Genomic DNA, 18,107 nt, shown 5'->3' with positions numbered 1-18,107 from the left:
CTCACACTGTCACTGCGGTATAGGGGCAGTGTCACAGTGAAATTGGTGACCTACTGAAATATGTGACAATGGCGGAGACATCAATCACATTAACAAGACGGTCACACATTTCATCAGGTCACTGATTTCACCGTAACACCGCCATGTGACGAGTGACGGAGTGGCAGAGGGTATGAGGGGTGTTGGGATCTGGCCTTCTATCAGATAGAGAGAGCACTGGTTCTAAAACTTTAAACATTTCAAGACCGTAACTCTCAGAGTTACAGACCCGTAAGGGTCCAAATGGTTCAGAGTTACAGACCCCGCAAGGGTCCAAATGGTTCAGAGTTACAGACCCGTAAGGGTCCAAATGGTTCAGAGTTACAGACCCCGCAAGGGTCCAAATGGTTCAGAGTTACAGACCCGTTCCAAATGAACGATCAATCATTCAACTATCAATCATTTTGCTCCCTCTCTCTACTTTGAGGGCCAGCCACTGGTTCTAATCTGGAGGTATGTTTTTGTAGTAGCACTACGGGGACCTCTACTGGTAGCTTTTGGGCACTACGGGGTCTCCGTACATGCAGTCTTCCTCCAGCGCCAGGTTGTAAGAGCTTCCACTTCCTCCCTTGTAGGAGGAAGTGACGATCCTCAGCCAGCCCTTCTCCCCCTGAGGAGAGACAGGCAGACAGACAGACAGACAGACAGACAGACAGACAGACAGTTTTAGACACATGTTTAAACACATATTTTTCTGTAGCACTGTGAATTAGGCAAGACTTGGTTACCCTTAATTCCCACATAAATATAGTTTACCCGCAAAAAATGACTTATTCTCTATCAATTAAAGGACCACTTCACCACTTTTCAACCTATCTTCATATAATCTGTCCTAATAATCATGAAAAAATGGTGCAATTATTTTCTACTCGGTCTGTGTCTCATAGGAGGGCTGTGTGGGCAGTTCAGAAACCGTCTTCCAGTGACATCATCCATGGGGAATACAAGCTAATAGAAACTGCAGGCTTTCTAGTCCTGAAAAGTTGCAATGCGAAAATGCAAGCCATCATTCTCACGATAATGAAAATCTAAATATTTTTGTAAAGAAATCTTGTTTAAAACAAATCTGCCTAATGATGATGTCACTGGAAGACGGTTTCTAAACTGCCCACAGTCGTCCTATGAGACACAGACTGAGTAGAAAATGTGCCATTTTTTTCACGATTATTAGTGAGGACCTGTTATATGAAGATAGGTTGAAAAGTGGTGAACTGGTCCTTTAAGGCCTATTCATTTCAGGTGATGAGGTGACCACAAAAACTACAACATGACGTCACTGAGCCGCGGTGGGAAGAGACTCACCGCTCACCCCAAACACACCTCTCTGTTTTTACTAAAACTACAACATGACGTCACTGAGCCGCGGTGGGAAGAGACTCACCGCTCACCCCAAACACACCTCTCTGTTTTTACTAAAACTACAACATGACGTCACTGAGCCGCGGTGGTGAGAGACTCACCGCTCAGGCGCTCACCCCAAACACACCTCTCTGTTTTTACTAAAACTACAACATGACGTCACTGAGCCGCGGTGGGAAGAGACTCACCGCTCACCCCAAAACACACCTCTCTGTTTTTACTAAAACTACAACATGACGTCACTGAGCCGCGGTGGGAAGAGACTCACCGCTCACCCCAAACACACCTCTCTGTTTTTACTAAAACTACAACATGACGTCACTGAGCCGCGGTGGTGAGAGACTCACCGCTCAGGCGCTCACCCCAAACACACCTCTCTGTTTTTACTAAAACTACAACATGACGTCACTGAGCCGTGGTGGGAAGAGACTCACCGCTCACCCCAAAACACACCTCTCTGTTTTTACTAAAACTACAACATGACGTCACTGAGCCGCGGTGGGAAGAGACTCACCGCTCACCCCAAACACACCTCTCTGTTTTTACTAAAACTACAACATGACGTCACTGAGCCGCGGTGGTAAGAGACTCACCGCTCACCCCAAACACACCTCTCTGTTTTTACTAAAACTACAACATGACGTCACTGAGCCGCGGTGGTAAGAGACTCACCGCTCACCCAAACACACCTCTCTGTTTTTACTAAGCACAGTTTCGGTGATCATTTGGTCAACCTGTTATCTTTAGTTATACCTGAACTGAATTATTTTCTATATCAACTTTTTGAAAAATATAGAAAATGATTTCTATGATTCTATATTTTCAGGTTTTCGCGGCTACATAAATATCAATTTGGGTCTCCTTGACTTGAGAAGGTTTAAGGTTTCATCCACTGACCTACTGTAGACAATACTCCTACTGTACAACGAACATGACCTGGAATAGCCACGGCTAGATATATATAAAGTGGTTTAACGTGTTCAGATCTCACCCAAGGCTCCGCGCCAGGAGTTGCGAACGACGCAGTGTTTTACCCATTTAGGCCAGACGTCGAAATTTAAAAACAGTTTTCTGAAAAAACCCTATGAAAAAAGGGGGTTCCCGTCTAGAATGGGTCAAGAAATTACCCAAGGCTCGCGAACGTCCCAGTGTTCATAAGGACTCACCCACGGCTCTCCCCAGGAGTTGCGTACGACCCAGTGTTTATAAGGACTTACCCAAGGCTCTCCCCAGGAGTTGCGAACAGCCCAGTGTTTATAAGGACTTACCCACGGCTCTCCCCAGGAGTTGCGAACAGCCCAGTGTTTATAAGGACTTACCCACGGCTCTCCCCAGGAGTTGTGAACGACCCAGTGTTTATAAGGACTTACCCACGGCTCTCCCCAGGAGTTGCGAACGGCCCAGTGTTTATAAGGACTTACCCACGGCTCTCCCCAGGAGTTGCGAACGACCCAGTGTTTATAAGGACTTACCCACGGCTCTCCCCAGGAGTTGCGAACGTCCCAGTGTTTATAAGGACTTACCCACGGCTCTCCCCAGGAGTTGCGAACGACCCAGTGTTTATAAGGACTTACCCACGGCTCTCCCCAGGAGTTGCGAACGGCCCAGTGTTTATAAGGACTTACCCAAGGCTCTCCCCAGGAGTTGCGAACGGCCCAGTGTTTATAAGGACTTACCCACGGCTCTCCCCAGGAGTTGCGAACGACCCAGTGTTTATAAGGACTTACCCACGGCTCTCCCCAGGAGTTGCGTACGACCCAGTACTCCACTCCGTCCTCCACGCCCCAGCCGGCCACCGATACGATGTGGTTGACGTACGGACTCTCCTGGTACTCGGAGTAAACGCCTCCCGTGTACCCATCCAGCTGGTCCGTGGCCATGATCCCACAGCTGGAGAGGACACGAATAACACCAGAATAATTATGATCCCACAGCTGGAGAGGACACGAATAACACCAGAATAATTATGATCCCACAGCTGGAGAGGACACGAATAACACCAGAATAATTATGATCCCACAGCTGGAGAGGACACGAATAACGCCAGAATAATTAATCCCCACATTCAGAATAATTTATTCAGAGAAAGCGTTCTGAAATCATGTTGAAATGTACAGTAGTGATGTAATGATGTAATGATGCACCTTCAATAAAATATTGAAGGTGTTATTATTATATAAAATTCAAAATTTCAAAAAACATGGGTTATAGCCTATCGTTTTTTGAATTTTTGAAAAAAATGTTATCCTCATTTTTCATCATTTTTGAACATGGGCTATAGCCCCTACCGTACGGCATACTATCGCACGCTGTTTTTCATCATTTTTGAGGATTTGAAGAAAATTCAAAATTTCAAAAAACATGGGTTATAGCCTATCGTTTTTTGAATTTTTGAAAAAAATGTTATCCTCATTTTTCATCATTTTTGAACATGGGCTATAGCCCCTACCGTACGGCATACTATAGCACGCCGTTTTTCATCATTTTTGAGGATTTGAAGAAATTTCAAAATTTCAAAAAACATGGGTTATAGCCCATCGTTTTTTGAATTAAAAAAAAAAATGTTATCCTCATTTTTCATCATTTTTGAACATGGGCTATAGCCCCTACCGTACGGCATACTATAGCACGCCGTTTTTCATCATTTTTGAGGATTTGAAGAAAATTCTAAATTTCAAAAAACATGGGTTATAGCCTATCGTTTTTTGAATTTTTGAAAAAAATGTTATCCTTATTTTTCATAATTTTTGAACATGGGCTATAGCCCCTACCGTACGGCATACTATAGCACGCCGTTTTTCATCATTTTTGAGGATTTGAAGAAAATTCAAAATTTCAAAAAACATGGGTTATAGCCCATCGTTTTTTGAATTTTTGAAAAAAATGTTATCCTCATTTTTCATCATTTTTGAACATGGGCTATAGCCCCTACCGTACGGCATACTATAGCACGCCGTTTTTCATCATTTTTGAGGATTTGAAGAAATTTCAAATTTTCAAAAAACATGGGTTATAGCCCATCGTTTTTTGAATTAAAAAAAAAATGTTATCCTCATTTTTCATCATTTTTGAACATGGGCTATAGCCCCTACCGTACGGCATACTATAGCACGCCGTTTTTCATCATTTTTGAGGATTTGAAGAAATTTCAAAATTTCAAAAAACATGGGTTATAGCCCATCGTTTTTTGAATTAAAAAAAAAAATGTTATCCTCATTTTTCATCATTTTTGAACATGGGCTATAGCCCCTACCGTACGGCATACTATAGCACGCCGTTTTTCATCATTTTTGAGGATTTGAAGAAATTTCAAAATTTCAAAAAACATGGGTTATAGCCCATCGTTTTTTGAATTAAAAAAAAAAATGTTATCCTCATTTTTCATCATTTTTGAACATGGGCTATAGCCCCTACCGTACGGCATACTATAGCACGCCGTTTTTCATCATTTTTGAGGATTTGAAGAAAATTCTAAATTTCAAAAAACATGGGTTATAGCCTATCGTTTTTTGAATTTTTGAAAAAAATGTTATCCTTATTTTTCATAATTTTTGAACATGGGCTATAGCCCCTACCGTACGGCATACTATAGCACGCCGTTTTTCATCATTTTTGAGGATTTGAAGAAAATTCAAAATTTCAAAAAACATGGGTTATAGCCCATGTATTGCGGAGTATTGCGGAAAAATTGTGGAGTATTGCGGAGGAATTGTGGAGTGTTGCGAAAAAAATTCATAGTATTTCCGAGGAATTGCGGAAAAACGATGGGTTATAGCCCATCGTTTTTTGAATTTTTGAAAAAAAAATTATCCTCATTTTTCATCATTTTTTAACATGGGCTATAGCCCCTACCGTACGGCATACTATAGCACGCCGTTTTTCATCATTTTTGAGGATTTGAAGAAAATTCAAAATTTCAAAAAACATGGGTTATAGCCCATCGTTTTTTGAATTTTTGAAAAAAAGATTATCCTCATTTTTTATCATTTTTGAACATGGGCTATATCCCCTACCGTACGGCATACTATAGCACGCCGTTTTTCATCATTTTTGAGGATTTTAATAAAATTCAAAATTTCAAAAAACATGGGTTATAGCCTATCGTTTTTTGAATTTTTGAAAAAAATGTTATCCTCATTTTTCATCATTTTTGAACATGGGCTATAGCCCCTACCGTACGGCATACTATAGCACGCTGTTTTTCATCATTTTTGAGGATTTGAAGAAAATTCAAAATTTCAAAAAACATGGGTTATAGCCCATCGTTTTTTGAATTTTTGAAAAAAATGTTATCCTCATTTTTCATCATTTTTGAACATGGGCTATAGCCCCTACCGTACGGCATACTATAGCACGCCGTTTTTCATCATTTTTGAGGATTTGAAGAAATTTCAAAATTTCAAAAAACATGGGTTATAGCCCATCGTTTTTTTAATTAAAAAAAAATGTTATCCTCATTTTTCATCATTTTTGAACATGGGCTATAGCCCCTACCGTACGGCATACTATAGCACGCCGTTTTTCATCATTTTTGAGGATTTGAAGAAAATTCTAAATTTCAAAAAACATGGGTTATAGCCTATCGTTTTTTGAATTTTTGAAAAAAATGTTATCCTCATTTTTCATCATTTTTGAACATGGGCTATAGCCCCTACCGTACGGCATACTATAGCACGCTGTTTTTCATCATTTTTGAGGATTTGAAGAAAATTCAAAATTTCAAAAAACATGGGTTATAGCCTATCGTTTTTTGAATTTTTGAAAAAAATGTTATCCTCATTTTTCATCATTTTTGAACATGGGCTATAGCCCCTACCGTACGGCATACTATAGCACGCTGTTTTTCATCATTTTTGAGGATTTGAAGAAAATTCAAAATTTCAAAAAACATGGGTTATAGCCTATCGTTTTTTGAATTTTTGAAAAAAATGTTATCCTCATTTTTCATCATTTTTGAACATGGGCTATAGCCCCTACCGTACGGCATACTATAGCACGCCGTTTTTCATCATTTTTGAGGATTTGAAGAAATTTCAAAATTTCAAAAAACATGGGTTATAGCCCATCGTTTTTTGAATTTTTGAAAAAAATGTTATCCTCATTTTTCATCATTTTTGAACATGGGCTATAGCCCCTACCGTACGGCATACTATAGCACGCCGTTTTTCATCATTTTTGAGGATTTGAAGAAATTTCAAAATTTCAAAAAACATGGGTTATAGCCCATCGTTTTTTTAATTAAAAAAAAATGTTATCCTCATTTTTCATCATTTTTGAACATGGGCTATAGCCCCTACCGTACGGCATACTATAGCACGCCGTTTTTCATCATTTTTGAGGATTTGAAGAAAATTCTAAATTTCAAAAAACATGGGTTATAGCCTATCGTTTTTTGAATTTTTGAAAAAAATGTTATCCTCATTTTTCATCATTTTTGAACATGGGCTATAGCCCCTACCGTACGGCATACTATAGCACGCTGTTTTTCATCATTTTTGAGGATTTGAAGAAAATTCAAAATTTCAAAAAACATGGGTTATAGCCTATCGTTTTTTGAATTTTTGAAAAAAATGTTATCCTCATTTTTCATCATTTTTGAACATGGGCTATAGCCCCTACCGTACGGCATACTATAGCACGCTGTTTTTCATCATTTTTGAGGATTTGAAGAAAATTCAAAATTTCAAAAAACATGGGTTATAGCCTATCGTTTTTTGAATTTTTGAAAAAAATGTTATCCTCATTTTTCATCATTTTTGAACATGGGCTATAGCCCCTACCGTACGGCATACTATAGCACGCCGTTTTTCATCATTTTTGAGGATTTGAAGAAATTTCAAAATTTCAAAAAACATGGGTTATAGCCCATCGTTTTTTGAATTTTTGAAAAAAATGTTATCCTCATTTTTCATCATTTTTGAACATGGGCTATAGCCCCTACCGTACGGCATACTATAGCACGCCGTTTTTCATCATTTTTGAGGATTTGAAGAAATTTCAAAATTTCAAAAAACATGGGTTATAGCCCATCGTTTTTTTAATTAAAAAAAAAAATGTTATCCTCATTTTTCATCATTTTTGAACATGGGCTATAGCCCCTACCGTACGGCATACTATAGCACGCCGTTTTTCATCATTTTTGAGGATTTGAAGAAAATTCAAAATTTCAAAAAACATGGGTTATAGCCTATCGTTTTTTGAATTTTTGAAAAAAATGTTATCCTCATTTTTCATCATTTTTGAACATGGGCTATAGCCCCTACCGTACGGCATACTATAGCACGCTGTTTTTCATCATTTTTGAGGATTTGAAGAAAATTCAAAATTTCAAAAAACATGGGTTATAGCCTATCGTTTTTTGAATTTTTGAAAAAAATGTTATCCTCATTTTTCATCATTTTTGAACATGGGCTATAGCCCCTACCGTACGGCATACTATAGCACGCTGTTTTTCATCATTTTTGAGGATTTGAAGAAAATTCAAAATTTCAAAAAACATGGGTTATAGCCTATCGTTTTTTGAATTTTTGAAAAAAATGTTATCCTCATTTTTCATCATTTTTGAACATGGGCTATAGCCCCTACCGTACGGCATACTATAGCACGCCGTTTTTCATCATTTTTGAGGATTTGAAGAAATTTCAAAATTTCAAAAAACATGGGTTATAGCCCATCGTTTTTTGAATTAAAAAAAAAAATGTTACCCTCATTTTTCATCATTTTTGAACATGGGCTATAGCCCCTACCGTACGGCATACTATAGCACGCCGTTTTTCATCATTTTTGAGGATTTGAAGAAAATTCTAAATTTCAAAAAACATGGGTTATAGCCTATCGTTTTTTGAATTTTTGAAAAAAATGTTATCCTTATTTTTCATAATTTTTGAACATGGGCTATAGCCCCTACCGTACGGCATACTATAGCACGCCGTTTTTCATCATTTTTGAGGATTTGAAGAAAATTCAAAATTTCAAAAAACATGGGTTATAGCCCATGTATTGCGGAGTATTGCGGAAAAATTGTGGAGTATTGCGGAGGAATTGTGGAGTGTTGCGAAAAAAATTCATAGTATTTCCGAGGAATTGCGGAAAAACGATGGGTTATAGCCCATCGTTTTTTGAATTTTTGAAAAAAAAATTATCCTCATTTTTCATCATTTTTTAACATGGGCTATAGCCCCTACCGTACGGCATACTATAGCACGCCGTTTTTCATCATTTTTGAGGATTTGAAGAAAATTCAAAATTTCAAAAAACATGGGTTATAGCCCATCGTTTTTTGAATTTTTGAAAAAAAGATTATCCTCATTTTTTATCATTTTTGAACATGGGCTATATCCCCTACCGTACGGCATACTATAGCACGCCGTTTTTCATCATTTTTGAGGATTTTAATAAAATTCAAAATTTCAAAAAACATGGGTTATAGCCTATCGTTTTTTGAATTTTTGAAAAAAATGTTATCCTCATTTTTCATCATTTTTGAACATGGGCTATAGCCCCTACCGTACGGCATACTATAGCACGCTGTTTTTCATCATTTTTGAGGATTTGAAGAAAATTCAAAATTTCAAAAAACATGGGTTATAGCCCATCGTTTTTTGAATTTTTGAAAAAAATGTTATCCTCATTTTTCATCATTTTTGAACATGGGCTATAGCCCCTACCGTACGGCATACTATAGCACGCCGTTTTTCATCATTTTTGAGGATTTGAAGAAATTTCAAAATTTCAAAAAACATGGGTTATAGCCCATCGTTTTTTTAATTAAAAAAAAATGTTATCCTCATTTTTCATCATTTTTGAACATGGGCTATAGCCCCTACCGTACGGCATACTATAGCACGCCGTTTTTCATCATTTTTGAGGATTTGAAGAAAATTCTAAATTTCAAAAAACATGGGTTATAGCCTATCGTTTTTTGAATTTTTGAAAAAAATGTTATCCTCATTTTTCATCATTTTTGAACATGGGCTATAGCCCCTACCGTACGGCATACTATAGCACGCTGTTTTTCATCATTTTTGAGGATTTGAAGAAAATTCAAAATTTCAAAAAACATGGGTTATAGCCTATCGTTTTTTGAATTTTTGAAAAAAATGTTATCCTCATTTTTCATCATTTTTGAACATGGGCTATAGCCCCTACCGTACGGCATACTATAGCACGCTGTTTTTCATCATTTTTGAGGATTTGAAGAAAATTCAAAATTTCAAAAAACATGGGTTATAGCCTATCGTTTTTTGAATTTTTGAAAAAAATGTTATCCTCATTTTTCATCATTTTTGAACATGGGCTATAGCCCCTACCGTACGGCATACTATAGCACGCCGTTTTTCATCATTTTTGAGGATTTGAAGAAATTTCAAAATTTCAAAAAACATGGGTTATAGCCCATCGTTTTTTGAATTTTTGAAAAAAATGTTATCCTCATTTTTCATCATTTTTGAACATGGGCTATAGCCCCTACCGTACGGCATACTATAGCACGCCGTTTTTCATCATTTTTGAGGATTTGAAGAAATTTCAAAATTTCAAAAAACATGGGTTATAGCCCATCGTTTTTTTAATTAAAAAAAAAATGTTATCCTCATTTTTCATCATTTTTGAACATGGGCTATAGCCCCTACCGTACGGCATACTATATATAGCACGCCGTTTTTCATCATTTTTGAGGATTTGAAGAAATTTCAAAATTTCAAAAAACATGGGTTATAGCCCATCGTTTTTTTAATTTAAAAAAAATGTTATCCTCATTTTTCATCATTTTTGAACATGGGCTATAGCCCCTACCGTACGGCATACTATAGCACGCCGTTTTTCATCATTTTTGAGGATTTGAAGAAAATTCTAAATTTCAAAAAACATGGGTTATAGCCTATCGTTTTTTGAATTTTTGAAAAAAATGTTATCCTCATTTTTCATCATTTTTGAACATGGGCTATAGCCCCTACCGTACGGCATACTATAGCACGCTGTTTTTCATCATTTTTGAGGATTTGAAGAAAATTCAAAATTTCAAAAAACATGGGTTATAGCCTATCGTTTTTTGAATTTTTGAAAAAAATGTTATCCTCATTTTTCATCATTTTTGAACATGGGCTATAGCCCCTACCGTACGGCATACTATAGCACGCTGTTTTTCATCATTTTTGAGGATTTGAAGAAAATTCAAAATTTCAAAAAACATGGGTTATAGCCTATCGTTTTTTGAATTTTTGAAAAAAATGTTATCCTCATTTTTCATCATTTTTGAACATGGGCTATAGCCCCTACCGTACGGCATACTATAGCACGCCGTTTTTCATCATTTTTGAGGATTTGAAGAAATTTCAAAATTTCAAAAAACATGGGTTATAGCCCATCGTTTTTTGAATTTTTGAAAAAAATGTTATCCTCATTTTTCATCATTTTTGAACATGGGCTATAGCCCCTACCGTACGGCATACTATAGCACGCCGTTTTTCATCATTTTTGAGGATTTGAAGAAATTTCAAAATTTCAAAAAACATGGGTTATAGCCCATCGTTTTTTTAATTAAAAAAAAAATGTTATCCTCATTTTTCATCATTTTTGAACATGGGCTATAGCCCCTACCGTACGGCATACTATAGCACGCCGTTTTTCATCATTTTTGAGGATTTGAAGAAAATTCAAAATTTCAAAAAACATGGGTTATAGCCTATCGTTTTTTGAATTTTTGAAAAAAATGTTATCCTCATTTTTCATCATTTTTGAACATGGGCTATAGCCCCTACCGTACGGCATACTATAGCACGCTGTTTTTCATCATTTTTGAGGATTTGAAGAAAATTCAAAATTTCAAAAAACATGGGTTATAGCCTATCGTTTTTTGAATTTTTGAAAAAAATGTTATCCTCATTTTTCATCATTTTTGAACATGGGCTATAGCCCCTACCGTACGGCATACTATAGCACGCTGTTTTTCATCATTTTTGAGGATTTGAAGAAAATTCAAAATTTCAAAAAACATGGGTTATAGCCTATCGTTTTTTGAATTTTTGAAAAAAATGTTATCCTCATTTTTCATCATTTTTGAACATGGGCTATAGCCCCTACCGTACGGCATACTATAGCACGCCGTTTTTCATCATTTTTGAGGATTTGAAGAAATTTCAAAATTTCAAAAAACATGGGTTATAGCCCATCGTTTTTTGAATTAAAAAAAAAATGTTATCCTCATTTTTCATCATTTTTGAACATGGGCTATAGCCCCTACCGTACGGCATACTATAGCACGCCGTTTTTCATCATTTTTGAGGATTTGAAGAAAATTCTAAATTTCAAAAAACATGGGTTATAGCCTATCGTTTTTTGAATTTTTGAAAAAAATGTTATCCTTATTTTTCATAATTTTTGAACATGGGCTATAGCCCCTACCGTACGGCATACTATAGCACGCCGTTTTTCATCATTTTTGAGGATTTGAAGAAAATTCTAAATTTCAAAAAACATGGGTTATAGCCTATCGTTTTTTGAATTTTTGAAAAAAATGTTATCCTCATTTTTCATCATTTTTGAACATGGGCTATAGCCCCTACCGTACGGCATACTATAGCACGCTGTTTTTCATCATTTTTGAGGATTTGAAGAAAATTCAAAATTTCAAAAAACATGGGTTATAGCCTATCGTTTTTTGAATTTTTGAAAAAAATGTTATCCTCATTTTTCATCATTTTTGAACATGGGCTATAGCCCCTACCGTACGGCATACTATAGCACGCCGTTTTTCATCATTTTTGAGGATTTGAAGAAATTTCAAAATTTCAAAAAACATGGGTTATAGCCCATCGTTTTTTGAATTTTTGAAAAAAATGTTATCCTCATTTTTCATCATTTTTGAACATGGGCTATAGCCCCTACCGTACGGCATACTATAGCACGCTGTTTTTCATCATTTTTGAGGATTTGAAGAAAATTCAAAATTTCAAAAAACATGGGTTATAGCCTATCGTTTTTTGAATTTTTGAAAAAAAATTTATCCTCATTTTTCATCATTTTTGAACATGGGCTATAGCCCCTACCGTACGGCATACTATAGCACGCCGTTTTTCATCATTTTTGAGGATTTGAAGAAATTTCAAAATTTCAAAAAACATGGGTTATAGCCCATCGTTTTTTGAATTTTTGAAAAAAATGTTATCCTCATTTTTCATCATTTTTGAACATGGGCTATAGCCCCTACCGTACGGCATACTATAGCACGCCGTTTTTCATCATTTTTGAGGATTTGAAGAAATTTCAAAATTTCAAAAAACATGGGTTATAGCCCATCGTTTTTTGAATTAAAAAAAAAATGTTATCCTCATTTTTCATCATTTTTGAACATGGGCTATAGCCCCTACCGTACGGCATACTATAGCACGCCGTTTTTCATCATTTTTGAGGATTTGAAGAAAATTCTAAATTTCAAAAAACATGGGTTATAGCCTATCGTTTTTTGAATTTTTGAAAAAAATGTTATCCTTATTTTTCATAATTTTTGAACATGGGCTATAGCCCCTACCGTACGGCATACTATAGCACGCCGTTTTTCATCATTTTTGAGGATTTGAAGAAAATTCTAAATTTCAAAAAACATGGGTTATAGCCTATCGTTTTTTGAATTTTTGAAAAAAATGTTATCCTCATTTTTCATCATTTTTGAACATGGGCTATAGCCCCTACCGTACGGCATACTATAGCACGCTGTTTTTCATCATTTTTGAGGATTTGAAGAAAATTCAAAATTTCAAAAAACATGGGTTATAGCCTATCGTTTTTTGAATTTTTGAAAAAAATGTTATCCTCATTTTTCATCATTTTTGAACATGGGCTATAGCCCCTACCGTACGGCATACTATAGCACGCCGTTTTTCATCATTTTTGAGGATTTGAAGAAATTTCAAAATTTCAAAAAACATGGGTTATAGCCCATCGTTTTTTGAATTTTTGAAAAAAATGTTATCCTCATTTTTCATCATTTTTGAACATGGGCTATAGCCCCTACCGTACGGCATACTATAGCACGCTGTTTTTCATCATTTTTGAGGATTTGAAGAAAATTCAAAATTTCAAAAAACATGGGTTATAGCCTATCGTTTTTTGAATTTTTGAAAAAAAATTTATCCTCATTTTTCATCATTTTTGAACATGGGCTATAGCCCCTACCGTACGGCATACTATAGCACGCCGTTTTTCATCATTTTTGAGGATTTGAAGAAATTTCAAAATTTCAAAAAACATGGGTTATAGCCCATCGTTTTTTGAATTTTTGAAAAAAATGTTATCCTCATTTTTCATCATTTTTGAACATGGGCTATAGCCCCTACCGTACGGCATACTATAGCACGCCGTTTTTCATCATTTTTGAGGATTTGAAGAAATTTCAAAATTTCAAAAAACATGGGTTATAGCCCATCGTTTTTTTAATTAAAAAAAAAATGTTATCCTCATTTTTCATCATTTTTGAACATGGGCTATAGCCCCTACCGTACGGCATACTATAGCACGCCGTTTTTCATCATTTTTGAGGATTTGAAGAAAATTCAAAATTTCAAAAAACATGGGTTATAGCCTATCGTTTTTTGAATTTTTGAAAAAAATGTTATCCTCATTTTTCATCATTTTTGAACATGGGCTATAGCCCCTACCGTACGGCATACTATAGCACGCTGTTTTTCATCATTTTTGAGGATTTGAAGAAAATTCAAAATTTCAAAAAACATGGGTTATAGCCTATCGTTTTTTGAATTTTTGAAAAAAATGTTATCCTCATTTTTCATCATTTTTGAACATGGGCTATAGCCCCTACCGTACGGCATACTATAGCACGCTGTTTTTCATCATTTTTGAGGATTTGAAGAAAATTCAAAATTTCAAAAAACATGGGTTATAGCCTATCGTTTTTTGAATTTTTGAAAAAAATGTTATCCTCATTTTTCATCATTTTTGAACATGGGCTATAGCCCCTACCGTACGGCATACTATAGCACGCCGTTTTTCATCATTTTTGAGGATTTGAAGAAATTTCAAAATTTCAAAAAACATGGGTTATAGCCCATCGTTTTTTGAATTAAAAAAAAAATGTTATCCTCATTTTTCATCATTTTTGAACATGGGCTATAGCCCCTACCGTACGGCATACTATAGCACGCCGTTTTTCATCATTTTTGAGGATTTGAAGAAAATTCTAAATTTCAAAAAACATGGGTTATAGCCTATCGTTTTTTGAATTTTTGAAAAAAATGTTATCCTTATTTTTCATAATTTTTGAACATGGGCTATAGCCCCTACCGTACGGCATACTATAGCACGCCGTTTTTCATCATTTTTGAGGATTTGAAGAAAATTCTAAATTTCAAAAAACATGGGTTATAGCCTATCGTTTTTTGAATTTTTGAAAAAAATGTTATCCTCATTTTTCATCATTTTTGAACATGGGCTATAGCCCCTACCGTACGGCATACTATAGCACGCTGTTTTTCATCATTTTTGAGGATTTGAAGAAAATTCAAAATTTCAAAAAACATGGGTTATAGCCTATCGTTTTTTGAATTTTTGAAAAAAATGTTATCCTCATTTTTCATCATTTTTGAACATGGGCTATAGCCCCTACCGTACGGCATACTATAGCACGCCGTTTTTCATCATTTTTGAGGATTTGAAGAAATTTCAAAATTTCAAAAAACATGGGTTATAGCCCATCGTTTTTTGAATTTTTGAAAAAAATGTTATCCTCATTTTTCATCATTTTTGAACATGGGCTATAGCCCCTACCGTACGGCATACTATAGCACGCTGTTTTTCATCATTTTTGAGGATTTGAAGAAAATTCAAAATTTCAAAAAACATGGGTTATAGCCTATCGTTTTTTGAATTTTTGAAAAAAATTTTATCCTCATTTTTCATCATTTTTGAACATGGGCTATAGCCCCTACCGTACGGCATACTATAGCACGCTGTTTTTCATAATTTTTGAGGATTTTAAGAAAATTCTAAATTTCAAAAAACATGGGTTATAGCCCATGTATTGCGGAGTATTGCGGAAAAATTGTGGAGTATTGCGGAGGAATTGCGGAGTGTTGCGGAAAAACGATGGGTTATAGTCCATAGTTTTTTCAATTTTTGAAAAAAATGTTATCCTCATTTTTCATCATTTTTGAACATGGGCTATAGCCCCTACCGTACGGCATACTATAGCACGCCGTTTTTCATCATTTTTGAGGATTTGAAGAAAATTCAAAATTTTGGCTTCAGTCTAGACGGGTGCTACACCAGGATGTTACGTGTAGTGCTCAACATCAGCAAGTTGTGATGCAACAGAGTTCGCTGTGACCGTTGTGAATTATGGGTGGCTCCCAGAGGTCCTTGATCCCCATGCTTTAAAATCAAGTTAAAAGAACACCTTATGTAAATCATACTGCAGTAACCCTGGGAAAATAATAATTCAAATGTATAATGTGTTGAAAGTGATGTGATTTGCTATGTTTCTTTGCTTTTTATTTCTCCTATTTATTTTTTATTTTTTTTCTTTTATTTTACTATGTTTTATTTTGAGTTAGTTTTTGTAAACAATTGTAAGTATTGCCTATGTTAAATGTATGTCTGTGTCGGACCCCAGGAAGACTAGCTTTTGTCAAGGCAAAAGCTAATGGGGATCCTTATAAACAATAAACAATGCGGTCCAACAGTGGTCATTGAAGCGTGCACACACAAATGCACATATGCACCTACACACGCACACATGCGTATGCACACCTGGACCTGTAAATTAACAACACAAAAACTAAGGCACTGGTGTCGGACTTCTGGTTTACCGGAACGGGGTTCAACTCCCTGCAGTGCCATGCTCAATGTGTTGTATTTACATGGTTCATTGGTCCATGGTCTCAGGTCATTGTAATTGCGGAAATTGGAAATTGCGGAAATTGAAAATTGCAGAAATTGCGGAATTTGGAAATTGAAAATTGCGGGAATTGCGGGAATTGCGGAAATTGCGTAATTGGAAATTGAAAATTGCGGAAATTGCGGAATTGCGGAAATTGCAGAAATTGCGGAATTTGGAAATTGAAAATTGCGGAAAATGCGGAAATTGCGGAAATTGGAAATTGCGGAAATTGAAAATTGCGGAAATTGCGGAAATTGCGGAATTTAGAAATTGAAAATTGCGGAATTGCGGAAATTGCGTAATTTGGAAATTGAAAATTGCGGAAATTGCGGAATTTGCAGAAATTGCGGAAATTGCGGAAATTGCGGATATTGCGGAATTTGGAAATTGAAAATTGCGGAAATTGCGGAAATTGGAAATTGCGGAAATTGAAAATTGCGGAAATTGCGGAAATTGCGGAAATTGCAAATTGCGGAAATTGGAAATTGCGGAAATTGCGGAATTTGGAAATTGAAAATTGCGGGAATTGCGGAAATTGCGGAATTTGGAAATTGAAAATTGCGGAATTGCTGAAATTGCGTAATTTGGAAATTGAAAATTGCGGAAATTGCGGAATTGCGGAAATTGCAAAAATTGCGGAAATTGTGGAATTTGGAAATTGCGGAATTGCGGAAATTGCGGAATTTGCGGAAATTGCGGAAATTGGAAATTGCGGAAATTGAAAATTGCGGAAATTGCGGAAATTGCGGAATTTAGAAATTGAAAATTGCGGAATTGCGGAAATTGCGTAATTTGGAAATTGAAAATTGCGGAATTGCGGAATTGCGGAAATTGCGGAAATTGCGGAATTTGGAAATTGTAAATTGCGGAAATTGCGGAAATTGCGGAAATTGGAAATTGCGGAAATTGAAAATTGCGGAAATTGCGGAAATTGCGGAAATTGGAAATTGCGGAAATTGTGGAAATTGCGGAATTTGGAAATTGAAAATTGCGGGAATTGCGGAAATTGCGGAATTTGGAAATTGAAAATTGCGGAATTGCTGAAATTGCGTAATTTGGAAATTGAAAATTGCGGAATTTGCGGAATTGCGGAAATTGCAGAAATTGCGGAATTTGCAAATTGAAAATTGCAGAAATTGCGAAAATTGCGGAATTTTTCGAAAATTGCGGAATTTGAAAATTGCGGAAATTGTGCGGAAATTGGAAATTGCGGAAATTGAAAATTGCGGAAATTGCGGAAATTGCGGAATTTTTCGAAAATTGCGGAATTTGAAAATTGCAGAAATTGCGGAATTTGGAAATTGAAAATTGCGGAAAATGCGGAAATTGCGGAAATTGGAAATTGCGCATTTAGCATCATTGTATAACGGTACATCTGTACTTTTTGCAAAACTGTTAATACAGTAATCAATCAATCAATCACAGCAGTGTCAGTGAGAGTTGGGGCTGCTGCTCCATCCACGTGGACAACAGTGTGACATGTGGCTGCATGGCGTACTGCAGCTGGCATACTATAGAGCGGCGCAGTCCCTCCCCCTTTCAGAACAACGAACGTCCCAGGAAATGAAAACGCAATGCATTTCCCCATAGGCAGTTTTTATTTAATTTATTTAAAGACCTTTTAAGCGTCGTACGAAGCCAACTCTTGTCGTGACAAATCATGACAACACACACAATATTTTGGACCAAACAAATAATTACAAAGAAGAAAAACAACAAAGAAAGTGTTGTAACCTGCCGTTTCTTTGTTTGGCCCGAAATATTGTGTGCGTTGTCATGATTTGTCACGACAAGAGTTGGCTATGGGGAAATGCATTGC

General features: G+C 36.0%; 1 protein-coding gene across 1 annotated transcript; it reads right to left on the bottom strand.

Moving 5' to 3' along the window:
* Positions 1-329: 329 nt before the first annotated feature.
* On the bottom strand, positions 330-3,285 carry LOC308332736 (cathepsin Z-like). The gene is made up of 2 exons (XM_080788776.1): positions 3,126-3,285; positions 330-649 (listed from the first exon to the last, which is right to left on the bottom strand). The coding sequence occupies exons 1-2, from the start codon at positions 3,276-3,278 to the stop codon at positions 524-526; spliced, it is 279 nt and encodes a 92-aa protein (XP_080644902.1). The 5' UTR covers positions 3,279-3,285; the 3' UTR covers positions 330-523.
* Positions 3,286-18,107: the final 14,822 nt, after the last annotated feature.

Source organism: Protomyctophum bolini, assembly GCF_963924005.1.
Source record: "Protomyctophum bolini genome assembly, chromosome: 18".
Classification (NCBI taxonomy): Eukaryota; Metazoa; Chordata; class Actinopteri; order Myctophiformes; family Myctophidae; genus Protomyctophum; species Protomyctophum bolini.
The sequence above is the reverse complement of the archived record's forward strand: the minus strand, read 5'-3'. Positions and strand labels throughout refer to the sequence as shown.